The sequence below is a fragment of the Dermacentor albipictus genome, chromosome 9 (assembly GCF_038994185.2).
Source record: "Dermacentor albipictus isolate Rhodes 1998 colony chromosome 9, USDA_Dalb.pri_finalv2, whole genome shotgun sequence".
Lineage (NCBI taxonomy): Eukaryota > Metazoa > Arthropoda > Arachnida > Ixodida > Ixodidae > Dermacentor > Dermacentor albipictus.
The window spans coordinates 15,741,298-15,768,712 of record NC_091829.1 but is presented as its reverse complement, the minus strand read 5'-3'; the positions used below and the strand labels follow the sequence as shown (position 1 = coordinate 15,768,712).

The 27,415-nt window shown below is 44.0% G+C and overlaps 1 protein-coding gene and 1 long non-coding RNA gene across 2 annotated transcripts in view; one reads left to right on the top strand and one right to left on the bottom strand.

Moving 5' to 3' along the window:
• Positions 1 to 10,661, bottom strand: part of LOC135903666 (vitellogenin-6-like) — a 49,020-nt gene extending 38,359 nt beyond the window's left edge. The window contains exons 1-4 of the mRNA XM_065433990.1: positions 10,567 to 10,661; positions 4,657 to 4,799; positions 3,869 to 4,003; positions 392 to 529 (exon numbers count right to left, since the gene is read on the bottom strand). Coding sequence (XP_065290062.1) covers positions 392 to 529; positions 3,869 to 4,003; positions 4,657 to 4,799; positions 10,567 to 10,609 — 459 coding nt within the window. The 5' untranslated portion in view covers positions 10,610 to 10,661. The remainder of the gene's footprint in view (positions 1 to 391; positions 530 to 3,868; positions 4,004 to 4,656; positions 4,800 to 10,566) is intronic.
• Positions 1 to 27,415, top strand: part of LOC135903673 (uncharacterized) — a 222,405-nt gene that overhangs the window by 70,337 nt on the left and 124,653 nt on the right. The gene's annotated exons all lie outside the window — the stretch shown is intronic.

Below are 27,415 nucleotides of genomic sequence, written 5' to 3'. Positions count from 1 at the left end.
ATGAAGTGTCAGGACAGAAATGAACGAAGGCCAAAGTAAGACACTAGCGCGTTTGTGTACCCTAGTCTTCCTTTCGTCCATATTTATCTTTGGAGCTGAAATTTCACCATGGATGCATTGCAACTCGCACATAGTATATCCTTATTCCAAGTAAAAGTATAATGTTAATCTTGCGGGCATTGGACCTTGATTTTCCCGCGGTGCTTTACTATCAGTGCCAGTAGTATGATAGGGTTTAGAAATTCTCTCAGGGCTCATCTATAATGTAAATCGCGGTTGTATGCGGATAGCCGCCACGATTAAGTGCAGATATCTCGATACTTTGTCCCACACGTCAGACTATGTTGGAAGACTGCCTTCCCATATTTAAAAGCCTCGGCTGCTAGCCCACCTCTTTGACGTGGTACTCTTTGTCAGCTTTGTGTCCGTGACGTCCCTTGACGATGTCCAGTTGGAAGAGGGACAACACGCCCTTCTTCACGTTTCTCACCCACACGGGTTCGCTCTTGCCAATCTCGATCTCCTCGATCTGCAGAAAGTTGTATACATTGACGGGGGTTAACGCGAACAATTGCTAGGTGCTGGCTCTGGTTGTCAGTTCATAGGCGCTGGTAAAGTTGTGGCTCACTGCCTTAAGATGAAGGTCTAGCATGGGGCCAACTGCGATTTCCCTATTCAGATACATGTAAAACCCAAATTTTTTTTTTGATGAGGCAGATGCTGGATGACTGATCTGAATAAAATGTGTTTCATTCTAGAGAGAAAGTTACATCCTAGACACTCTGAAGCAGAATTTTCACTAAGGAGTGAACTTTTTACAAAAATTTCCTAAGGGTGGTAAATTTTTAAAAAGATACTTGAAGTACGAAGTTTACAAATTCGTAACTACACCAAAAATAAATGTCGCACTTATGTAAACTGCATGTGTTGAGCATCCAAAGCGGACAAGTATTATATAGCTGTAGTAAAAATGTTTTAATACTTACTAGGATTTTGTATAGGAGTACTCACAGATTGCTGGTATGTTTCAGAGAGACTTGAAATCAACACCAGGTTTATCTGCTTTAAATGTATCTATTGGTGCTGTTTATAGAATTGTGACATCATTATTTATTTCGAAGATGCAGAATGGAAAGCTTTGTACTTCCCTCATCAAGTTCGCAATATTATGATCATCAACGACTCACACAAGGCGATTACCGATACTGAAAGCGCTGACTCTTTTAACTCCGCATTTGCAATAGTATTCACGAAAGAAATCAAAACAAATGTTTCTTTACCCTTGTACCATATGGAAGGTGGCATGCCATACATCACATTTTATGCTAATGGAATGTCATCCATAATACAGAAGTCTAAGCTATCAGGTTCATTTGGCATTGATGAAATTAACTAAACACATGATACATGACACGTTGCTGCATCATACTTGTCCTTATTGTTCTCACAGTCACTTTGTTCAGTAAGCATGCCAGATGATTCAAATGTGGGAAAGGTCGTTCCAGTCTACAAAACAGGTAACAGGAATTCTCCATTAAATTATCAAGCCATCTCACTAACAAGCCAGTGGTGTAAAATTGTGGAACATGCCGTTTACTCTCAAATAATTGACTTCTTAGACATAGACTCACCCTTCGCAACATGGTTTTCGCGAAGGTTTCTCTTGCGAAAGCGAATGAGCTCTTTTCGTTCATGACTTGCATACTAACCTTGCAATCCAATGCAATCGTTCTAGATTTTGCAAAAGCATTTGATAAAGTGTTGCACTGACGTTTGCTGCTAAAATTTCAACTGCTGAACTTCGACCTCAACGTTCTAATCTGGATAAAGGAATTTTTGTTTGATCGCACGCAAATGGCTTTAGTCAACAAGCACCTATCAAGCCTCCTCCCAGTAACCTTTGGCATGTCCCAAGGATCTGTCTTGGCTCCGCTGTTATTTTAAATATACAATAATGGTTCAGCTAAACGTGTCTCCTGTAATATACGCATGTTTGGAAACGACTGCATTATCTACGGCACTATCAATAACTCCACTTACTAAACTGCTCTCCAGAATGATCCTAATAGTGTCTTAGAATGGTGCAGCAATTCACTGAAGACCCTTAACACCAAGAAACGTAAGTGCGTGTACCTCTCCCGCTGTCGTAACCCTTTCTTCTCCCCATGCACAATTAATAACAGGTCACGAGAACCAGTACAATCATATAAGCAGCTAGGTGTAACCCTATTTCACAATTCTTCTTGGCACGCACATGTCACTAGCATTATCTCCGCAGCTAACAAAATCTTAGGTTTTCTAAAACGGAATCTAGGTAACGCCTCACCACAGGTAAATGCTAGCTCATAAGTAACTTGTTAGGCCAAAATTTGAATACGCGTCAGGCATCCGGAACCGGCATCAAGCATGTCTCACCGACGCATTAGAATCAGTTCAAAATCGTGCTGTTAGATTCATTCATTTCTCATGCTCATATGACGTCAGCGCTTGATCTCTGAAACCAGAATCCGGCTTATCAGTGCTTTCATGTCGACGTCACATTTCCAGTCTTTCCCTGGGCCACGAGCGTTCTTTAATCAAGCACCTTAGATCAGAGCAACAGCACGCATATCTCATCGCACCAGCAATCCACTTCAGGTAGCTCGAACAAACACCTTCACTGTCGCCTTTTTCTTCCGAACCGCTACAGACTGGAAAGGTCTTCCCCCCAATATTGCTACTACCGCTTGTCCATCTTCGTTTGTAGAACTTGTAACAGACCATTTTGCTGAATGATTATTTACCAAGATGTTCTCGCTCTTCTATAAAAACCCACCCCTTGCGTAGTGCCCCTACAGGGGACCTTTCAGGTAATAAAATGCACGTGACTGAACGCAACTCTCTACAGCTTCGCTTTTTTCCAAGAATATTTGCACAAAACTTGATGATCTAAATAAAAAATCTGCTTCATATAGTTACTAAATTGTAAATTCAATGCAACAAACCACATCAAATATAGTGCAGTCTTTGCCGAGAAAAACGATTTCTCCGATCTCACGTAGTTATATATTAGCCCCCGACCTAAGCCCTCCTGTTAGGCGTCGGGGAGGAGCAATATTGAGTTGATTGGCAGACTGGCGATGCGAAAGTCTATCCGAAGTTGAAGTCCTGGCTCCTCGCGCCATGAAATTTGCACAGTATCTGCTCGGGTGTATGCGTTGCTTAATAAACAAGAATTGTAATACTCACACCATGTCTTTGTAAACCTGTAATGCCCGGCATATCATATATGCTATGCTCAGTTTTTTTTATACCTCAAACTGCTTATTTCGGCACGATAAACTTGACGCGTAGCCTATAAATGCGTTTTTCATACGTTGGAGTGACTTTTCGCTGGTGCCTAGTTCAGTAAACCAGTGAAGTCAACTGAAATCAAGTTTATTTTGCTTCGTCAATGAAGGAATTAGAAGCCGCCTAATAGTTGTGGCAACGACTGATTCAATTATATAATAATTAGTAATATCGTAATTAAGTTTTAAGCCATATAAAGCTTTATTATTTTTTGTACAAATGTGTTCTCCGTGGCCAGGGAAGGCGTCACCTAGTTCTCTTTTTTCTTAACGTGGAACTACGTGTAGACATTACGTTGTTCATGGTCTTGCAAGAAAACATTTCATTGTCTTGAAGTACTTGTGCGGGCATTTATGTGCTCAAAACATTAGGCATCCGCGTTCATGTGCAATGACTTGCATGGTTGCGTTCGTTGTTGTTTAGCATTCTTATTCTTTTGCTTTTCTAATTATGTGTATGTAGCACTCTTAAAGGGCACTAACCAAGTCGGTGTTTCCATGATTACAGTCTTGTCAAAAAAAAGAAAAGAACACTGTACCTTTCCGTGGTCGAACTTGCCGGCAAAAGGTTGTTCAAGAGCGCCGATGAGGTGATCGTTCGAGCCGTAGTGGAACTCGTGATGATTGAGGTTGATCTCCTCCGAGTTGAACGTGTCCGTTTCGAAGTTCACGATCTGGAAGAATGACGATAACGGCCTCTGATTTGCGTAATGCTTCAGTGATATCTAAAAAGGAACTTCATCCATTATGACACAGGGAGAATAAGAACTCTGATGTTGTATTAACCTCTCAAAGTTAAAAGCCTGTTAAGCTTTCTTTCCCAGTGACTATTTGTGCGCTTGCGTCTCGAATTAGGCGGATTCCTTAGTTTTTAATTTTTTAACTAAAAGTAAGAACAAGAACTTTGAACTGTTGCCATATGAAAAGGAAGAATAGTGGCTTGATAACAAGAGCAAATATAGCTATAGCTGACGAGGCCACTATGAAGTTCATTGCCCATGATATACCCAATAGCCGCTAAGCAGTGTAGCACCGTGCAGTTGACCTAGCTTCTGTAAGGTTTTGCTTCGAAGACATGGAGGCAGAAAAATTATCCATGTTGTTGCAAGAAAAAGTAGTAGTCGCACTGTAATTGTGTAACAACTAAAACAAAAAAAATCTCCAATTCATGGCACTGAAAAGAGTAATTCAGCACAAATTTTAGGGAATTCAGAGGAACTGCACTTTTGTCACTGCCACCTGCTGTGAGGTCTTGTGTCAGACGTATACGTCTGGTAATCTTCTGCTAATTATTACATTAGTCGATCAGTAGCTTCCTTGAGATTACCTTGAAGTGCGTGTGATCTGGCTTCGGCTGCATAATGACTTTGCTCCGGAATCCAAGGCCAGCCAATTGATGTCGGTGCTCAGGGTTTAGAACGTGCATCGTTCCCTTGTACTCGTACACATACTCCTTGCCGACCTCGAAAGCTGGTGACCAAAGAAAGAAATGTGTGAGTGTTTAACTCTTCCTATCTATGGGCAAGGAGTGTGCGCAATGACAAAGAACAGATTACAAACAAACCTCCTAAAGGCGTTCACTTAAGTAAATATTGGCACATTCCAACGCAACTAGGCAGATCTGCCACCAAGTTATGCCTGCGGTCGCGCCCCGCACTTGAGTTCGAAAATTCTATTGCTTTAACTATGTGCATTTCATTTTACACGATATGGAACCTTATGGAACATAAGCTGCAGCAATAGCCATCGGACATGTAAGTTCGATGAAACCGATTCCTGAATAATATTGTGGAAAGTGCCTCACTTTCAGCAACTGTCATAAATAAACACGAGCAATGTCTAGCACAGCTCTTTTGCGGAGCCAAAAAGAACCGTGAATACTTAGGCTGTCACTATGCTTCAAAATGTTGTTCTGGTTTGCGCAGCGCGAAGCTTTCCTTCCGCTTTCTTTGTCCAACTCCTTGAAGTTTCGCGTAGCAGGATTTCGTGCCATGGTGAACTGGGCCTTTCATGCAGACAGTGAATTATTGAACTGCTTCGATACCGGAGGTGAAATAATCTGAGCTGGGCCAATCCCGTAGACTGTCTACTCTAGGTTGTTACTTGGTGGACCAATTGTGACATCAGTGCACGTTAAGGGTAGCCACAAGGGTAGTTTGTTACGTGAGCCAAGCCTGGAGGCAGTGCCATTCAATGGCGTGAGTGGACCTATTCTGGTAATGCTATCACTTTCTAGTCACTTAGGGGCATTACATGTGCCTAACTTCAGCACTTATTTAGCCCGATTTGGTGTCAGCGTCTCACCAAGTACAAATAGCGGGCGAGAACTTGAGGGGGGGGGGAGGGGTCGCTCACACAGTATGACGTTAACATAGAAGTGTTTGGAAAGGAAGCACTCGCGTATAGTGGCGTTCGTTTATACGTAACGAACTGTAGTCTTATAATCAACTGCGACCACATAGGACCTTTTCCAACTTCTCCACTCGGAGGTTCAATCAATCGTGGTTTTGCATGGGGTGCAGACTAGTTAAACAGCAAGAGTAATATTTCGTATTTCTCAGTACGCTCAAAACGTATCACTTGCAGTTCTATGGTAGCGGTCAGCATTATGTTGCAAGTGAGAGAAAATTATGGAGACAAAGCGCGCACGAGAGCACTCCTGAAAAATTTCCCGCATTGTCATTTACCCTTCAATTGAGCTGGGAAGGAGAAAACATAAGCATCTTGTTTACCACTGCAAAATAAGGCAACATACACAACTGCGCGTTAAATTTCTCCTGTTTGTTTTACTTTGATATTGCGCGTTTAGCCAAATGCGACACTGCCGCACGTGTGAGCTACGCTGATTCAGCATCTGATCCAGGAAACCTAAAGCGCCCTCAAAACTCTGGACTGCTTGGCGCAGTAACACATGCGCACAAGTTTCCACCCCTGTACCTTGCCTTTCATTGCCGCAGAAAGTTGTCCGCGCCTATACCGACACCGCCAGGCTAACGGCGTCCCCATATTTAAAGAGCGATGGTAATCGTCGCCTGCCCGAATGAGAAGCAGTGGCGTTGCTTCACTTCGTTCAATGAATAAAGGTGTCAAAATAAATACGCAGCGTAGTGGGTAATGCGTCTAGAAGCGTTCGAAACCTTTATATGTAAGTTCACTCGGCCTTGTGAAACATACTGTGTTACCCATGAAGCTTTTATTTTGTAAAAATGTGGGCAAGTTTCGGGGTAACATGCAGGAAAGCTTTGAAGTGTGTGTACCAGTTAGGGTTTAAATGACAATGGCTAAATCCCCGCTTTTGGCCATTTTGGATGCGTTAAACAAACGCTTCAAATGTTTCCCCGCATCCCCGAGATGACAAAAATGGCAAAAATTTCATACTAAATGGGCGCTTATCTTTCAGTGACACATACCGAAAGTTTGAAGTGATCTGCTTGATTAGGTGGATGGGAAATAATCACTGAGTAGTCACCTTAACTCATCTTTATGCATTATACAAGACGTGTAATAGCTTTTCTCTAGTCTCCGCGGTGAGTTGGTGCCGGAAAAAACAGCACCTGTATGGTATTCAACCATTGCCTATTCTTCTTTTTTTAATTATGGAGTTTTACGGGCCAAAACCACTTTCTAATTATGAGGCACACCGTAGTGGAGGACTCCGGAAATTTCGACCACCTGGGGTTCTTTAACGTGCACCTAAATCTAAGCACACGGGTGTTTTCGCATTTCGCCCCCATCGAAATGCTGCCGCCGTGGCCGGGATTCGATCCCGCGGCCTCGTGCTCAGCAGCCTAACACCATAGCCACTGAGCACCCACGGCGGGTTGCCTATTCTTCACGCAGTGTCTTAAGCGGGGACATTGAATTTAATTATGGCCCCAAGAATAACGCACGAAGATCCAGACTAGCTACCTGATTAGCTGCTAATTCTACCCCTGACGAAACTCAAGTAAATAACGATGATAAGCACACAGTTGCCGAAATTTTCTATAAAGTACTTTCAGACCAGGAAAAAAATTACTCTTGACTTCTTTCCTCCTCGTGAGACTGTCAGTTCTCGGTTTCAAGACAGAATCCCGGGTTGTTGCTCTTGAATCCTTCGCACCTAACACAGGTACTTTTCATGCCGCTGCAGATTTTCGATCGGATAGGTCATCGTTTACTCAGAAAGTAGATTCTCTGATCGGAGAGGTGGCCACTTGAGAAACAACTTCCTTGAAAAGAAGTCAAGGTGACAGCCCTGGTTACTAAAATGACTCTGGTTAACCTCCCTGCCTTTCTATGCATCATCTTCTCTCTCTCTTGAATCTTTTCGCCCTTATAAACCAAGTGATGTTATTCCCTCTGCAGAGTCTTCCAATGTATTCTAGTCCTTAGGTAACACCGTTACCTGCCGTGCTGGCTTAGCGGTTACGGCGTGGTGCTGCTGAGCAAGAGATCGCGGGGTCGAATCCCCGTCCCGGCGGCCGTGTTCCGATGGAGGCGAAATGAAGGAACGCCCGTGTACTGTGCATTTGGTGTACGTTAAAAAAACCAGGCGGTCAAAATAACGTTTCAGTAAAACTTTGATTTGGACGAGTTGGTTCGTGGGCGAGTTTGGATGAGTTTGGTTCAATTAACCTGGAGTCCCACACTACAGGCACACTGTAGCGCGGGTCTACAGACACGCTCCACAGGCACGCCTTCGAAATCGATCATTCTCGTTACCGCGCCTATACAAATCGATGCAAGTTACGTTTAATGTGTAAGGTCATGGGGTCATAGGTATTTGCGGCCTTTGCAACTAATTACGTATACGAGTGCTTTGGAGCGTTATGAGTGTGTTTTACGAGTGGCGTCACATTTAGCCAGCTCCCGTGGTGTAAGTTCGAGGTCCAGCACGATGAAATTCATCGAACTTGGGGGTAGCGCTACCGCAAATATCTGCGCAAAGTTACAGGCATTTGAAGCAAATAAATTAATGGTAAAAAAATTTTTAGCTAGTGCTGAAAAGTGTTACGTTGCCGTTTTTAGCTACGTTTCCCAATTTACAGCGATAACTCTACAATCTACAAAGTGCATATTTGGTGGACAAGGCGGCCATGATGCCAGCGAGATGCCACAAATGCTTAATGTTCCTGGTTAAGCGTTGCAGAAACACAGACACGTTGCATATAATTATTGAATCGTTCTTTTTTTTTATCTCCATGTGTGACACGAGCTTTGTGGTCAGTTTATCGGGTGTCGTCTGGGAACTAGACAAAGCAGTTTTTTTTTTAATATTGGGTAAAAAGGAGAGACAAGTTACGGGTAAAGTGTAGAGAAAACTTCGAGTGGGTTGGTTAAATGCGCTTTTTGTGCAATAAGTTACGTATGCAAGTGCTCTGGAGTGTTATCAGTGGCGCAACATTTATACCGCTGCTCCGGCATAACTACAATAACCACTGAAGTCAAATTTACTGATCGTATGACGAACGATATGGCAAGATAGTGTGTAACGTAAAATGCTTCTTAATCTAATAGAGCTTTCACAAAAATAATACTTTAAGGAACAGTTCGAAAGCGTCACGCTGCGTTAAGAGCTATGTTCCCCAATGTCGGGAGAGACCAACGCGTTACATAAACTGTAGGAGGGTGGGGGGCGTGTAAGCTAAGTGCGATGCGTGGCGAAATTCTAATGCTTCTGGCTTACTTAGGAGCGTTACAAACAATTATAAATTCTCGCTTTTCTATTTTTCCATGCATAATAGAAAGTTCGCCTGCTGTTTTCGGTGAACTAAATAAGGTGCCTTGTTTATTCTTATTTACAGAAACGGCCAAGCAAGGGGTGATGTAAAGATAGAGTTTCAAGTGGGAGGTTTAATTCGGCTCTTGGTGATAAATCACTTGTAGAAGCAATCTGGAGCATTATGGGTACGTCTTGTAAGCGGCACAGAATATAGCCAGGTGCCCTGACAGAACTGCAAATGCTACCGAAATCAAGTTTAGCGAGAATGGGGGGAACAATAGGAACAATCTTTGTGGGAAGTGTAATGCGCGCGGATTTAAATACCGTCTTCGTAAGCACTTTATTTAATAGAGTGTTAGAAAGTGTATTGCGGATGCTGTCTGCAATGCTTCCTAATTCCCCCGAACTAACTGTAGGCCACACCTAGTTTAAATTTAGCGGCAAGGGTGATCATGGAAGGTGCAGCGTGTGACATGAAATTTCATGTCCATGACCTAATTCGAGGCAGTGAAAATAATTGCTGCGTCCTGCATTTCTTTTTTTTTGTATTCGCATGCGTCATATGATATTTGCAGTTTCTTTCGCCGAAGTGTTCGTTAAAGTAAACAAGGCACCTTGTGTATATTTGATGCAAATAAGGGGGACGTTATGAATAATATGTCTATGCAGACTTCAAAGTGTGGGGCCTTTGCAGTAAATTACGTATGCAAGGCGGCCCGAAGAGTTATTAGAGTGTCTTATAAACAACAACTAATTTATCCCCTGTAAACGTTCAAAGCAACCGAGATCAAAATTAGCTAAAACACGGAGAGGAAGAACCCTATGACCAATATTCTAGCAACGTAAGATATGTGTGGATGAATGACTGCCTTCGTAAAAATTTCTTTAAAAATTCTCGAAAGCCTTGTATGCTGACAAGCTTTCAAACGGATGTCATATAAGAGGAACGCTTCTAAAATATGGAATTTCATTACGGACAACCGCAAATCTTAGTTCAACTGCTCCATAGACACAGCTTCGTAGGAATTCGGCTTGTGCTTTTGCAAGGTCCTTTGAGCTTCTTGTCTTTCTCGCGTATGGCTTCGACACAAGCAAAGTCGTCACATGCAACTACATAACGTAACCGTTACATCTTCAGAGGGTTACATCGTATGTACATTAATTGGAAGTATCATAGCGTCACCAGTTTTAGCATTGAAATAAGCATAGAAATCGAACAAGTTTCACCGCCTCCGATTACCACAGCTCAAGGAAATAGTTTTTCTAGAACAATTTTCCTACGAGCAGCGCTAGCTGCAGTTACGGTGGCTGTTGTAGAGCTCTGATTTTACTCGAGCAACATACAACTGCCTTTGATGAATTTAATTTAGATGGCACGCAAAGCCCTACGTGACTGCAGACGAATTTCGCATGCAGTTTACGCAGTGACATCGTAACACATCGTACACACATGGTGAAACTTGTTCGATTTCTATGTGGTGTTCCTTAAGACGTTTCCTTGGCTCCACGCGGAATTCTAGCCACATAACTCACCGGAAGCGGCGGCAGCCAGCAGAAATAACCATAGCACTCTCATGGTGGCAGTTCACTAGCTCACGCCCATTCCAAGCGGAGCTCTGAGCCTCCGCTCGTTCTTTGGAGGCCTTAAGTACCGAATAGCCTTCGCTGCAGTGGCGCTGCTGTGCTGAGCTTAGGGCCAATGAGACGGAGGGTAGCTGAACTTCAGAACAAGGATTCGCTGATATGGAGAGGAGGAAGGTTGTGCTGCAGGCTTCAGAGTGCGTAAAGAGAGAGAAATGGAAGAGACGAAAGCCAGGGAGGTTAACCAGACGCACGTCCGGTAACCTCACTTGAGCAGGTCACACTTCACAAATCTCGTTCGGCGCTCAGATATCTCGATTGCAAAGCGCGCGGTCTTCCTGAGCGTCGTCGGTGACAGTAGTAGCCGCTTGAATATCACTCGTCGGGCTACTGGGAGGTCGCTCTTGAAAGTCATACGACCCCGACCATTGCGAATCCGTCTGCGCTGCTGGCTGATTATAGAGCTTGCGGCTGGTTCTCGCGATAGCTGGCTGATGCAAAGTGGTAATTTGATTTCAAACGCGTCGGCAGCAAATGGAATCTGGAATGTTTTCAAACATAGGGTGTCTAAATATGCTGAACGCGAATTCGGGGGGCTGCGGTGATAAAGTGGCGAGCGCGCCAGTCAGTGGGCTGGCGAGGAATACAGGGAGGTATTGAACGAGAGACATCAGTGAGTAAGCGAGTGCGTGCTACCGTGTCTGTGTTTGTAGTTTCTGTTTCATGAAGTGGAAGCTTTAGCTCGGGCCCAACTCCGACGCGGCCTATTCAAATGCATTTAAAACGCAAAAACGTTTTTATGAGATAACCCCTGGACCGATGTTAACGAAATTTGTTGCATTTGAGAGAGAAAGTTAAACTCTACAGACTGTTGGAAGTGGAATATTGATTTGTGTCCTCAATTTTGCCAAAGAGATTTTTAAAAATTAGAAACTATGAAAAAATATATATAAGCACGAAGTTTACAAATTGGAGAGATGCCAACATGCAAAACATTTATGCAGATAAAAAAAGCCGTGGCTGAGAACTGGAGGCTTGGAGCACCCCAGATCAATAGCAGTTGATTCGGCCAAGCTGTAAACGACGAATTAGGAGCGAAGGGAAAGAAATCTTGGAATGCGGCTAAAAATTTGAGGAAAATTTAGTACAGCATTAAGTTTAGCAAGAAGGTCAGAATGTAATACTGTGTCGAGTGCTTTTGAGAAATCTATAAAAATAATGTCAACCTGGTTGCCAGCATCAAGGTTAAGGAAAATGTCATGCGCAAACTCAACTAACTGTCATGTCGTGCTAAAACCGCGCTTAAACCTATGCTGTATGTTAGATAACAGATTATGTGATTCCAGAGAAAGCACTATGTGTTTATAAATAATATGTTCTAAGATTTTGCATGACTGTTTGTTATTGAAATCAGTCTGTAGTTCGACAAAAGCTGTTTATCATCAGATTTATAAAGAGGACGTACTTTAGCTACCATCCATGAGGAAGGAACGGTGGCAGATGATAAATATTTGTTGAATATGACTTTCAAATATCTTGATGACTACAAGGAATAGCGAACCAAGATTGCATTGTGTATCCCGTCCGGATCGACGCATTTCTTTGTACCCAAGGTTAATGTAAAATTAAGAATGCCTTCATTGTTTATGTTAATGTCACTGATTGCTTCACAACAAATTATATCTGTGAAAGAAGGAGTGAAATTGTTATTGGGTACAAAGGTGGACTGAAAGTACTTCTTCAAAGCATCTGATATTGCCGGCGGATCACTTTTGACGTCATTAGCAATCTTGAACGAAGTGGGCGAAGCATCGTGAGGAAAAATAGAGGACTAAAATTTACGAGAGTAAATTTTTAACAGATCAGGCAGTTAAAGGCGAAAAAATATATGTTTGGACGTTTCCAAATTAAAATTAACTTCATGTTTTGCCTTCTGAAATTAGTCTAGTGCTTTGGGACCATTGGTTCGTTCAGAGCACCTAAGCCCACGAACACGATAAGATAAATTGAAGATGTCGCTATAGATCTAAGGAACGTTAGCCTTGCTTTTCACAGTTTTAATGGGCACAAATGGTTGGATACATAACTTGACAAGAACTTCGAAGTAATTAACACGACAATTTATATCCTTTCTGTCTGACAGCGTAAAAACGTACCGGAATGGTCAGACAAGAGATCAGTAATGAATGGATCCTCTACCCCAAAGAAAAAAATATGTAAATTTTTCTGCACACAGTTACGATATCGAACAAGTCTGTGAAGTTACTGACAAGCACATGTAACGACAAAGGAAGAAATAGCGTCAGTACATTGTGTTCACTCTTAGCAAAGTGTTACAATTATTGTCTAATGTAAATGGCCATGGAGGAGAAGATACATGAAATAGGTAAATGAAGTATATATATATATATATATATATATATATATATATATATATATATATATATATATATATATATACTTTACAATGAAGGTGGTAATGCATGTAGAGGCACTCAAAAACATTGTACGCCAGTCTTTGTATATTTCTAAAGAAAAACTTGGTCATTCATGAGCTGTATGCTTCGATGAAATTCCGGGATTATTGGGGGGAATATGCAGTCAAGTTTGGAAGCGTGTGTCGATCAAGAGATAAAAAATTGCGGTGCCCGCAGAATGTGTTGAAATGACGTATACAAGCGGTTCTCGCGTTACGAGTTTGTTTTGCGAACAAGACGGGATATATCACGCTGCCATGAAAGAACTGTATGAACGCCACCGTTATATAATTTTGCGAAAAATCGGCGGGGGACGTTATGCCCGATGTGTTTGCGAAACATAATTTGCATGGCCAATTTACGGCCTTTTTAAAAATTGCTTAGCAATTGCTCGACAGGGTTATATACCGGCGAGGTTTCACAAGGGCCAGTAATAAACGGGGAACGTTTTAATTTGCGCAATTGAATTACAGGCAGCTGAAGTTCTGTTTGCAACTGTTTGAAAGAAACAGCTTCACTGGAAATCGGACTGTTATTCGGAAGGTCGTACGAGTTTGCAGTCTTCTTTGCATCAGGCGTTCGCCACGCTTGTGGGCAACATTGCTCTTCTTGATTATATGCATAACGAACTGTCGCCGTTGGAGACCTACTCCGCGATAGCGGTGGGTCTTAGACCTTAGTGTCGGCCTCCAACGTATATCTCGAAATCCGAGTTGTTTTTCGAGCTTTGAAACTACTCGCGTTTCCAGTGTTTATGGGGCAGTGGCCCGCGCTCTCATTCCCCGGGAATCTCCTTGTTGCCCTAAACAGCCTGAATGTCCTACCCCTCTACTACGTTTCAATGCAAGCCGAGAAAAGTTCTGCGAGCAGCACCGGGTGTATGCCCCTCCGGCGAAAGGCCTATCCAAAACAGAATAACGCGTCCTTATACTGCGCCTCCATGTTAATACGTTGCTCTGCCCAGCTATAGTTAAAAATTTTGATCCAAATATCCATGGGCAATGCCAGCACTGTGATGATTTAACAGATATATATCACATGGTCTCGGCTTGCCAAGAGAATCCCAAGCTATCCCCTATTTCCCACCCTACTCGAGAGGACTGGGAGGCGACCCTGCTCGGCAGCTCCGGACTAAAGGAACGACGAGCTCTGGTCCAGCGGGGCTCGAGCAGCGGCTTCGACCAATGACGCCTCGGAGTAAGGATGACACCTAGTTTAGTAGAGCCCACGAGCTTCACCCTCACTGTTGATAAAACGTTTTCACCACCACCACCACGCGGCCTACAAGAAGTTACATTGACGTTGCATTTAGTGAAGGCGGGTGGCGCGCAAACGCATGGGTGATATCCTCTTTTTGTGCGCTGCGCGTAAAATGTTTTAAAAATGCTTTCATTTTGTGTAATTGTGGCAGTTTCTTTCAAGGCTTGTTTTACTTTGATATTGCGCGTTTAGTCAAATGTGACACTGCAAACGTGTGAGCTGCGCTGATTCAGTACCTGATCCAGGAAACCTAAAGCGCCCTCAAAATGCGGGACTGCTTGGCGCAGTCCCGCCAATCAGGAGCGGCCGAAATGGACAGTCCACTAGGGAGACTCTTACAAAATACCTCCCCAGCTCAGTGGCATTCAGGATGGTGGCGTGTGAGCGTGGAGTGCAGTGGTGGCACTCCTACATGGCCTTCGTTGTAAATCAACAATTCAGTCATTGGGGATGCCTAAATTTCTATGTTGTACAGGCAAATTTTTTGTAATCGTCTTCGTTGTAGAGGCGTCCCCAATATATATGAAAGGTAGGAACTCTGTAGGGACGTCATTGGACTCTTGTTATTCAGGTCATTCGGTTCTAGCGACATTCGTGTAGAGGCGTTGAAATTTGCGGTTTTTTTTAATGTTCTTGCACGGAATCCAATAAATTGTTTCTCACGTGTCAGAAAAAAATTTCCTTTTTTGTAGATTAACTAACCTGTTGAACACATACAAAGTCCTACATACGCCGCACTTGCATATAAGCGTGGTCTTCTAGTTGAGGGACCACATGGATAGCTTTTTTTATATTACGGCTGCGATCATTTATTTTCTACAGATACTAAATCAAAGTTGATAAAATGTTATTTTAAAACATAAATTACTTGCAAGTATAACAGCTGCAGTCTTACTGGGGAAGCCGTTAAAAGCTCCAAATTTGGTTCGCTGCGTCCGTCGTTTTCGTTGTGTCATCGTCAGCAGGCCATCTCTACAGCTTCTGCTTGAACCTCGTCATATGTCGAGGGCTTTTACTGTGTTAGCAATTGCACGCATGTATCAGGTGCAGTCACGCCGAAGGCGCAGCCACCACCGTCGTCGGGCTATCCTGTTGACGTCGCATGCAAACGGATTTTCCACAGAAACATCACACCCTTGCATCCTTCTAAGGATGCAAGGGTGTGACTTATAGACCGATTTGCACCCTTAGAGGCCATTAAGGACGTAAATCAGTTGACAGTGTACATTAGTATGAGCTCAATGTCCACCACATGTGTACTAGAAGCCGTCTATATTATGTGCATTATATTGGGGCACTGTAGAACACATGATCCCTTTGTCGTGCGCCAGATCGTATTCGATCAATCTGGAAAGTGATATTCGGCGCCGAAACGTTTTGTATGTAACGCCCAATCAGAGATACAGCGGTATGTCAGTTATTCCGGCTGAAATATCTCAGCCTTACTTACCTGAGGATGCGATGGACACTCCGCCTTCCTCATAGGACTCATCACGCCACTAAGCATCGCAGCTTGTTTTACGAACCTAGTGAGCACAGTTTCAATTATAGTCCACCCGCATACTGCATAGCTAGCGAGCTCTAAACAATGACCACAAAGAATGCACACTTTAACCACCGCCTTGTATTTTTGATTTGTTTACTTTTTCACGCTTGAATTTATGTTTTGCTCACCAAGCACTTACTGTAGCAATATTGACTATGAGTACTGCTTATTACCTTAGCTAAAAATCGCGATTGGTATCAGTTTCAGTTTATTATTCTCACTCAATTATCAATTATATTTATAGCAGCCCTGCATTACAAGCTTAGAGGCTGCTGGTGCACTCGTCAGGTGCTGCACGGGGAAGCCTGGACCTTTTCAAGATGTGCAATTACGTCGGAAACATTGCGCATAAAATACTCATTTTCTGAAAACTAAGTTCCATGCTCGGTCCGAGCATCCTACTTGGATATAATGTCAAAAACATTCACGAAAGACATTCACATTGTTTACCAGTGCTGCAGTCGAAGTTCCACAAGAGACAAGTCTTCATAGGTAATCTGCGTCCATGGACCTTGTTGATTATTAGTTACCCTTCGCCAGAAGGCGGACCATGGACAAACGTTTTGGAGCCCACTGACCCTTTATTGAGCTTTTCGGCTGGAAATGAAAACTGTCCATGCTTTCTTTCCACATCTGATAAGGGCGGTACATCACTCGGTTTCATTATGCTGTCAGTTGAAGGGAATGGTTTTAGGGGGGGACCTTGGTTGTGACGAATGTTCCAAGGCGTTAGTTTTTCTTAGCTCGTTCCTCAGTTTCGTGTTGTCGGTGCTCTGCGTGGCCTTCCACAGCGCAGACATTGGACGCGTACCAGGTTGTGCTTCCGGTTATCGAGGCACACGCTATGTTGCGTGAACACTCAATAATGAGGGAGGGGAGCTTGTTCATCTGACAGGAAGCTCGGTCGCCTGCAACTCCACCTGATTTCGGTGACTTCTGCGCCTGACAGGCGGTGGAAGCCACTTATTATGTCCCACTTATTAGCCATTATGTCCGCGGTATCCCGGAAGTTTTGCCACGGTGCGATCACACCTTCCTTTCTCATCGTGAGTCGGTGGTGGCCTAAGCATTTGCCGCTACGTCGTCTTAACCGGAGCCTATTTGTGGGAGTGCCTGTGGTGCTGGCTCACTCGGCGTGCTACTGCGTGCCCAGCTACGAAGTACCAAAGAGGAGCCTAAGCTTAAGGCAGCATGCTGTAAAATATACTTCACACTGAGTTGTCATGAACGAAGCAGTACCTTCCCACCCCCAAGCAATTCACGAGCTGGAGATCAAGTGCGAGAAGGCATTGCTTGCCACACAGATAATAATTAAACATTCGCTTTACACGCTCGTAACTGCCGAGTGAATCTTTTTTAATGTCACCTCTAGTTATCATCCTTTTATCATTGGACACTCAACTGTTACTGGAGAAACAAGCAACACAACTGCCCACATTGCCCATTTCATCCAAATAAATCGATCACTCGTATTGTCTTTAATAATAATAAACTCCATCAGTGTTGCCAATCCTTGGGTAAAGCGAAGCTCCGTACGCAACCAAATGTCTGTTTTTCCACTTGTTTAATTTTTCATATTAAAAAAATACAACGCTGTCATGAAAGTGTTTTGAAGAAAACTTGAGATACTCTTTGCTTCCCGAGGTCTGTTGTTCCCATTAGTCAACTTTAGAAACGTTTACATGTAATATAGAGCCTAGTTGTTATTGGTACTTACCCACTCTTGGGGATTGGCCAAGTTAGAAACGTTCATGAGAGGAAGGCGTTTTCTTCATCATCTTCTCTTGAACAGCGGCTGCACGCATGGTGTAGGCTCGGGGCCGATGGCTACGCAGTGAGTGCGCAAGGAAGAGAGAGAGAGAGAGAGAGAAAAGCAGAAGCGGGAAAGGTATGGCGTTTAACCAAGGACGTGACCGCTTGGCCAACCTACACTTTGGGATAGAAAAGAAGGAAGAATAGATAAGAAGGAGACAAATATGTTAAACAGTCAGTGTTAGTGAACGCATTCGCTGAGGGCATGCCGTTTTGTGGCATTTTTCATGGAAGAAAGCATTGGCCATGGCCCCAGGACCTTTTTCTTCGAACACACTCTATTGTCTAACACGCTAGGTCTTGCTTGTAGAGCACATCTGTGAGAGTCACGAGACGGGCAGTGACGCAGAAGGTGCTCTAATGCCTCATCGCAGTGCCACAAATTCCGCGCCGCGTTGTTGGCGGCTCCTATTAGGAATGAATAGCCATTTGTATATGCGGCGTCCAACCACATGCGACACAATAAGGTTGTTTCGTGACGGGAGAGTCCAGGCGGCAGGCGCAGTCACAAATAAGCGTACAGAAAGTGCAACGGTGAGTTGGGAAAACCCGGTGAATTCTATCGTAGAAGTGTGATGTGGCGAGCAAGTGAATGAAGTTGCCGCGCAGCATCCATTCTTGAGTGTGGTATCAGAACCTGTTGGTATTTTTTGGTGGGCCGAGCGCACAGCTTCTTCTGCGCTGTCATCGCCGAGAATTCCGTTATGCCTCGGAAACCGTTGAAATACAATGTCTTGTACTTTTTCGAGCACGTGGCTATGAGCGTTTCTGATTTTGTACACTAGCTGCTTATGTAATGTTCATATGACGTAGGGCAAACTGCCCAGTCTATAGGGCTACTTTCGAATCGCAGAAAATGGCCCATTGATTCAAATGCTGCTGGAGCACGTAATTTTGTGCACCTTGACGAGTCGCAAGTCCTACTGCTATCGACGTCGTATTGTGAGAGTACTAAAATTGCAAAGAGATCGCGTCCGATTGCACAACCAGTGCTGCGGTAGAGCTATTGAATTTGGTGCAACCGTCCGTGTAAAGTTCGAAAATGGGTCCTCGTAGAGGGTGGGCGGCTGGTAGTCGGGATTTCCCACCGCGTAGCTTTCGGCAAGCTCGAGAACGCTGTTGTACAGGCGAATTTCTGGTCAAGGTTGTAGTCACCTCACAGCCCGCACAGCTTGCCGCGGTAGAATGGAGCTGTCTGCAAATAAGGAACGTCAAGATCACGTGTAAGTCACTGCCATCGCTTTGTTCGAGAGAAATGAACGACCCAGAGTTTCCCACAGCGCTTGTGTTAACAACCCTAAACTCCCAATATAACAGGAAAGGGGTAATGTATCTCAGCGATTCTGTAACAAGCACTCGAAGAGCCATGAGCGCACGAATCGCATATTTAGGTACACTATAGGACCATTCAGGCGGCATATTCTTAAGTCAGAGCACAAGCTTCAGCACGAAATGCGAGGAAAAGTGCAAGAGTTGGGATAACGTCGGTGTTGGAACAGCCATGAAATTTTTGTCGCCCAAAAGTACTCAGAAAAAGAATAAATTTAAGAATAGCTTAATCGCAAGTGCCGTCAATTAAATCAAATTGAGACCCGTCACAAATGGCAATTAAGTGACAGTTAAGCACCATCATAGATACGGAAAAGAAGTAAAGAAACAGAGCAACATACATACGCTGTTCTTTTGCCGTTTTTAGAAGCCTTTCTGAAATAGGAGCTGCTGCACTATCACGTATTCAGACTGCGAAACATACAGCTTGTTATCTGCTACGTAATCCTCGAAAGAACTCCGCTAAAAACAACCACGACCTTGTGCGTCGTAACCCCAAACCGGTCCGGATAACGGGACTGATGGCTGTAGCGATCGTCTCGAACTCAATGAGGCAGTGCCAGCGGCAACTATGTCACATGGCAGTCAAAAAGCATGCGTGAAGGCAGGCACTTGTATACAGCCATCAGCCATGTCCGGTCTCGCTTAATATTTAGAGGACAATCAATATTGTTCTCCAAGTTTATTTTCATTTAAGCGTCACATGTATGCCAGCATAGCTACCAGGGGTCAAGAATCTACTAGTTGACAGTCACATCTTCAAAATATTGTTTATGATTGGGTGTAAAGATATGAAGCAAGCTGTTTACTGTTATGGTCGGCATTCGCTGCTCACTCAAAAGTTTTTTCATTGGCTACTTCTGTGTCCACTGTGAGCAACAAAATGAGACTGCAAGGGGTACTTGCCTCCATGAAGACCAGCTTTCGAGTAAAAGTCAGGCAGACGCCATAGAACTTGGAAATCACCTTGAACCGCTTCTCCCGAGTCCTGACTTCGAAGAGCTCGACATCGAGGTCAATGTGGCTGTAAGGTAGCTCAGGTACACGTCTACCTTGTTGAGTCGATGCGTACGATGAGGCCGGAGTCCAGTCATGGCCAGGATCTCAAGGTTGGTCATAGGTACGAACGCCTTCAGAGCCTGTAAGTGTTCTGAAAGCTACGAAGCCTCATGCGATCACAGCTAGCAGAAAGGGCATATATTTCTCATAGAGCGTAGTGAATTATGTAGACAGCGAAGCTTGGATGGCTTTCAAGCTTTTCTAGTGTTTGCATTTGACGTGAACGTGGACGTGTGATTTAACGTATACCCTGACTTATTTATTTTTATTGCGCAAACCTACCTGCTCATTTATGAAGAATGGGAAGTTGCATACTGGACTTTTATGCTTTACGCTAATACTGTTTCTAATTAGATGCACACATATGAAGCAAGCTAGTTGCAGTTTTGGTGGGCCTGCAAGGCCTATGGCTCAAAAGCATCTACCTTTGCTGCTTCCCTGTCGTCTTCAAGCAACGAAATTAGATTGAAAAGGATACTAGCCTCCATGAAGAGTAGGTTCCCATTGAAAGTTAGGTACAGACCGTAGGACTTGGAAATCACCTGGTTCCGCTTCTCGTGGGTCCTGACTTCGAAAAGCTCAATATCATGGTTGGTGTGGCTGTACGGCCACTCGGGCTTGACCATCACCTTGCCGTTGACGCGTATGGTGCGGCCAGATTTTTCGGTCACGTGCAGGATCTGAAGTTTGGTTGCGTGGAGGAACACCTTCAAAGCTTGTAAGTGTTCAGGAAGTTACGAAGCCACGTAAGAACGCATCCAGTATAAAGTGCACATATTTCTCACAGAGCTTAATGCATGCGACACATAGCACAGCTTCTACGGCTTTCAAGTTAGATAGTTTTAAGGCGAATGTCTAAGTGGCTCCTTGCAATGGATCTGCAAAAAAAACGCGGTGCCTAGTTGAGTGCGACAAAAAATCACGAGCCATTCCATTTTGTGATGGTGGTTGACCAGGGAAGCTGTGTAGCAGACGACACGGAGGTGACATATACTTTTAAGCGAAGGTAGCACACTCTTTTATTGTCTTAATCGGTGGTCATTATTTCATTCGCAACTGCAATCACATTATTTGATAATGTCCAATCGATATACGTACACCGCTGAATGGTCGGCTCGACTGGATCTGTGTGGCATCCCAAGGGATATATCTGCATTACGGAACGCGTAAAGCGCTCCCTTTTTGGTAGCGACACATCCACATTGAAATCAACGACAACCGGGGTAGTGTCATCGCAGCTAATTCATTCAAATTGAGTAGCCATGAACCTACGGGAGTGACTCATTGCACTTTTTACTTGCTTAGCGGGGTGTGAGCCATTGCTCACGGGGTATGTGTCATTGGTGACGACAGTTTTCGACATGATTTTCTGTATGTTGCAAGCGCTATTAGAAAGAATTTAAGCACTGTTGGCTACACTTTTCTGAGTACTTGTAGCCTCTGCCTTACGGGCAAGGCGAAATACACTGTATGAACGGAAGTATGAATGCTTATGGGTGTAGGATCCATTGATTGTGATATTCTTCGTTCACAGAGAACGAAAATGTACGGAACCCTAGGCATATACAGCTTCGCTGTAAAATTTCGCCAGCAGCAATTGCTCATACACCCGTAAGCAATGGCTCATACCTCCTCAAGCTAGAGGTTACAAGCGCTCAGCATAGAAAAGGGAGCAGTAGGACATGCATTCATTGCAATCGTTCATACAGAACACAAAGCAGCATAGGTTTCAATCCCCTGCTGAGAGGATGCAACGTAGAGTCGAAGAGAAATGTCGTGGGTGATAGTCTCACCCCACTATACGAGCGCACGAAGCCGCAGCTAAGCGTCGAAAACGAGCCAAAGAAGATGAATTGCGAAAGCAGCAACGTGACTATGCGAGACGGTGTATTCGCTAATAAATGTGCAGCAGGCTTTTGCCTTCACGAGTTGAAGGAGTGTAACGTGGTGCCGAACTTTCTTTGCAGAGCAAAGCTCCGTATGCATCCGTTGTCACTCTTCCCAGTTGTTTATTTTTACATCTTAAAAAAATATACAATCGGTTCATGGCAATGTGTTCTGAAGAATATGTGAGATACTGTGAGCTTTCCGATGCCTGCTCCTTGCCTTGATCGTTTTCGGAAATTTTGATGGCCTGGAGGTGTTTTCCTCTTCTCTTTTTGAACTTCAGTCGCGCGCTGTGGGTAGGCTGGGGGCTGACGGTTACGCAGTGAGTGCGCGAGGAAGGGTCCTCCTAGTTGGTGGACGAGCGGCCGTCAGCGTTGTGGGTTGCTTTCTTCGTTTGTCCTTTTTTTCCTGTCCCTGTCTCTCGCGCTTTTCTTATTCTAAGATATCTACTGTACGTCTTTTTTAGAACTGTACACCATTTAAAACGAGTCTGCCTGACAGATTCTACACGTCAAGTACCTGTCATGCTGTTGTTTACCAATGTTCTATATGGTGTTTCTGCAAAAGTTTCCTCTTTTAAGTTCTCATTGTGCCTAATCTCTAAAAAGTGTTAGGAAAGATGAAAACGGAGAACTAACTTTCTTAGTCGGAGCATCACCGGCAGGCTGGAGGTAGATCTTGACGTTACACGGGTGCCAGTGGGGGTTGATGGTGATCTGGTAGAGACGTTCGCGCCACGTAATGTATTGAAAGAACTCGTCAAGTCCGTTGCGCAATCCCCGATTGATGAGGTGGCCCATAACGTTTATGCCGACGCCGAGGACGTCACCAAAATAGCGGCGGTCAAACTGCAAAGGGCACGAAGAGATAACTAATCACGTCTGGAAAATTCTGGTCAAGAAACCTGTTCGGCCATTTCTTTTAACAAGCAGCCGTTTACAGCATTGCCCGTTAACACAGTCTGAACCGTAGTATGCTACATGTGTCCTTGGCTGTTCGAGATGTAAACTTCAATTCCTTCCTCATCTTCTTTTTTTGTGTAAAGAAATATTGTTTATGCCGTTGAACATTTCCTTTGATACAAGCAACTTTAGTACAGCACTTTGTTCTGCTCAAGGGTCGTGCCATTGAGCGCCGAAAATTTTTTTTCCGCGTGTCCGACGACATGCGGAATTCTGAGAATGTACACGGGATCTCTAGTAGGGATATCCGACGCAAACGTTTTTCAGTGTGCTCCGAGCGGCTGCAGGTTTGCTAATAGTTAATTGAAGTGTCATGCTCCATGTTATTTCGCTATATCGACAAACATTCGATTTGGCAGCGATGCTCCCCATTGCTCTCACTTGAAGAAGTTCAACCTGGTGGTACATGGGCTCCTGGTTAGCAGTCATCTCACGGATGGCATTGGCGTGGTCTTGGGCGAGGTCATGGGGCATGTTGAAGTCGAAGGGGTGGAAGTGGTGGGTGACCACGTTCCAGGGCAGTTGCAGAGGAAGGTTCAAGCTGATCTCGAGCATGCCTTCCAGTGGTGCGAGGGTGAGCACGAGGTCAAGCGGCTAAGACATCATGATCGTGGCATCGTATCCAGAGCCCCTGGATAACCTGCCGAAGGTCCATGCGAAGCCGAGCATCTGCTACGTACGGCTCTCGTACCTGTTTGAAAGGGGAAGAAAGAACGGCGAAGGAGTTCAGGCTGTTTGGCATTTTGCGTCATCGTATATTAATAGGAACTTTTCGCGTGTCCGTAAACCTATTACCATTTGCGGAATGCCGTATTGCCGGAGATCTGTAAGGCAGCAACAAAGCTAGTAGCAACATCTTTTGAGGCAGAGTTCATACAGAGCGTACACATCGGTAATACGTGAAGCGACTTATTATTTTAATTCTAATGAACTGTTGTTGTAAGGCATTGATAGCGATATAATTGTTAACATGCAGTCCTTTCACAGTTTCCTTTCGACTAGGACACTAACGTATAACACAAATGTGGTTCAACAACGTGGCAGTTGCATAAAGCATCACAAGTTGCTTCTACCAGCTTTGTTAGTGCCGACCATGGCTACGGTAACCTAGAATGCTTGTCCCAGTACAATTTCTTTCTCTTCCGCATGTGCTGCTTAAAGGCCGCATATTACGGTCAGTTCACAAGCGATCCAATTCACGAAGGCCTAATCTTTTGGCTTTCTGTATGAAGGATTCATCCATCTTCGCCACATATCCTCATTGTTACAGTAGATCAAAGCGCTAATCAGTAGTGCTTGAGTATTTATTCAAAAATTACAAGGCTACCATTACTGCTTGCCTTTGTGCACCGCCACTGACGTAGCAAGAGTTTTGAAAGGAGAGTCTCACTCACACGTAGTGTCGCTTGATGCCCAAGTGGATCTCTGTGTGGTCGCTGTGGGTCAATTTTCTGTCGGTGCACATAGATGAACTTTGCCTGCTTGAAGTCAAAGAACCTGGCATGCCAAGCTTAATGGGATTAAGGTACGTCATGTCGTGGCTGAGGCAGAATGTCGTTTTGTGAAGCTCCTAGTCCAAAAGCTTCTCAGTCGTCTTCTGCCGCTGCCACATGCCATGAAAGAATTCGCAGTAGGTACCTTACCTAGTCGGAGCAAATCATGCAGAAAGCGTTCTTTGTTTAGTTTTGGGGATGTTTTAGAATACATTAACAGTTTCATATGTAGAGTTATCGCAGAAAAGGCTAAAGCCAAGTCATCATCCTTGATCAACATCTTTTGCAATTTTTACGACTCGTGTTAAAATTTGATGCATGCGTTCTATTTCTCAGCTATGACAGTGACCACAAACTTCCCACAGCCCCAGAAACTTTAACGACCTCGATAAATGTGCTGAGACATCTTCGGTAGAAACGACTACTTGACGTCCGCCTAATGGGAGTCATTCGGGTTTTGCAGGGATTAATCGTTCCATAATTATTGTAACTATTGTGTTGCGAATGATTCTGTAAGGATTAAATAATGTACTGTTTATTTTTAACATAACTTCGACAGTGTGGTTCTACTGGCAAAACATAAAATTGAAAGCAAACTAAAACCCAGTGACACATACCCTCTGGCCCCAATGCCCATGCTTCGTGGACACACCGAGCGCACATACTCATTCGTCCCTGCGGCACATAATTTTTGTCAGCACTGTCACCAACATAGGCTCCCAAAACGATGAGGTACCCCGCCCGCCGACTCGTGGAAAAGTGGCTGCACTTATAGGACGCTATTTTGGAAATAATAATTAACATATTGACGCACATTTCTACGACTCCGCATCACGTCGCATTGATCTAGTTTACCACTCTGCACCGCTAATCAGATTTTTGACGAATACAAACTGACTTTCACTGTGCAGATGGCAAACTCGCGATATTTATACACTCCATTGGAATATTGTGTTCTTTTTTTGAAAACTAATTAAGGCATGCTGAAGAAAAACACTGTCCCGTATACATAACTGCCTATCCTAATGCACTAACGTTTCGTTAAGAAACAAGAGGTCTAGAAACAAGTCTGTAGGCCACTGAACTTGAAATTCTGTGCGCTTTTTGACGCTCATCTTTCGGCTTGATGGCTTCATGAATGCTCTCCTCAAAGTCCTAGGTGTCGATGGCCTTTCCGAACAAGGACAAGCTCATGCATGCATACACAGGGTCGTATTCGCGCTCGTGAATGTGAAGCTGTACCACAAAAAGAAAGAAAGAAAGAAAGAAAGAAAGAAAGAAAGAAAGAAAGAAAGAAAGAAAGAAAGAAAGAAAGAAAGAAAAACGCTTGTGGGAGCGGCGAAAATTAATGTTATGACCGCAATTCCTATTAAATCGCATAATATTGCCTCCTACCACGTTTGGCCTCGCGGGCTTTTCTACGTAAAGCCCAATTAACTCCGAACACAACCTTATACATTCATAATACCTAGATTCGCGCTTCCGCGAAAGAAATACGAGAAAAATTGTAATAGCAATCACTAGCCACTGAAAACCAGAGTCACTGCAGCCAAAATTAATCAGTGAGACCGTATTCAGCGCCCCGGAGATGAAATCCATCTTCCGCTTTGCCTTGAGTGCCGTTTGTTTGAACGAAGGAAAGTAACTGGCGAAAAACTTGCGCTGTTTATTGAGTTTCGCATCCACCGCCTACGCTGCGAGCTTAGCAGCAACCACAATCCGAAGGCTGATGATATCTAGAACAAATGCCCTATATTGACATATCATGATTAATCAGCGCCGCAACTGTTGCTATGTCTTGCTACCCATAGAGTCTAAGCCGCTGCCGAATGCAAAAAGAAGGCGAAAGTGAAACGCCTCCTCTATGGGGTGCAACGAATTGTTTTTGCTCATTTGAATATAGGGGGAATTATGACGCCCATCATTGAATGCAGATGGAGGGATCGTGACACCGAGTCGAGTACTAAACGGGCCAGGAATGGCTTCGAGTGGACTTGTTTTTGAATAGCTTTGGAATAGTGTCCACACAATGCTAATCGTTTGACGTAATAGTTCTGCGGAAACCCACAAGGTGGAGGGAAGTAATTAATAAAGGGAAAATCAGACATGCAACCGTTCGTAGCAATTAATACAGAGGAGACCCACATAAATTTGTCCTGGTCCTGGAGACAAACCCGGTCACGGAGGAGGACGAATCTTTCTTCAACTGAGGGGCTTTTCTTTCGAGGAACACGTGGGGGTTTCCTTTGTAGCAATTGCTACGAACGGGTGGATGTCTGATTTTCCCTTTATTAACAATGCAAATCCTACGAATAACTTGGAAAATAATCGGGTGGGCTTGATAAAGATGATCCTTTGATCCTAGACTCAGCAATACTATCGAGACATAACAGTCATTTATTAGACAAAACATCTACAAATATTTTGATTCTGTATTCGAAATTGCAGACGTCAGTTTTCAGATTAGATGACTAAAGACACATTAAAATACTAGATTGCCTACTCCAAATCTTCTACGCCATCTTGCATAGCCTTAGCGTACTGCCTACATTTATTTGGTTGGGGTGACGCACACGGTGTAGGCAAGACTTACGAAGTACTCGGTCTCCTTTCGCTCCTTAGCCAACGAGTCACGCGGGAAGTGACGGCGGCCCATAAAGTTCCAAAAGTCCTTGGTCGACCCGGGTTGCGGTCCGACGAGTTGGTTGAACAGTTTGTCCAGGTCAGAAATCTCGAACGAGAATGCCTGTTAGACGGCGCCGGCTATAGTGCTACTCTTTTAATTCACAGATGAGCTCAAAGTGCCAAAAAATTAATACAGAAATGGAAATAGTGACAGCTATATTATTGTTCACATACACACCTCTTAACACCTACACATACACACCACCTAACGCATACACACCCCAGAACTGCTTCTGGACCATTCACACGTGTTCGTCTGTTAAAAGTGATTGCACACGGTGACCCTCATTG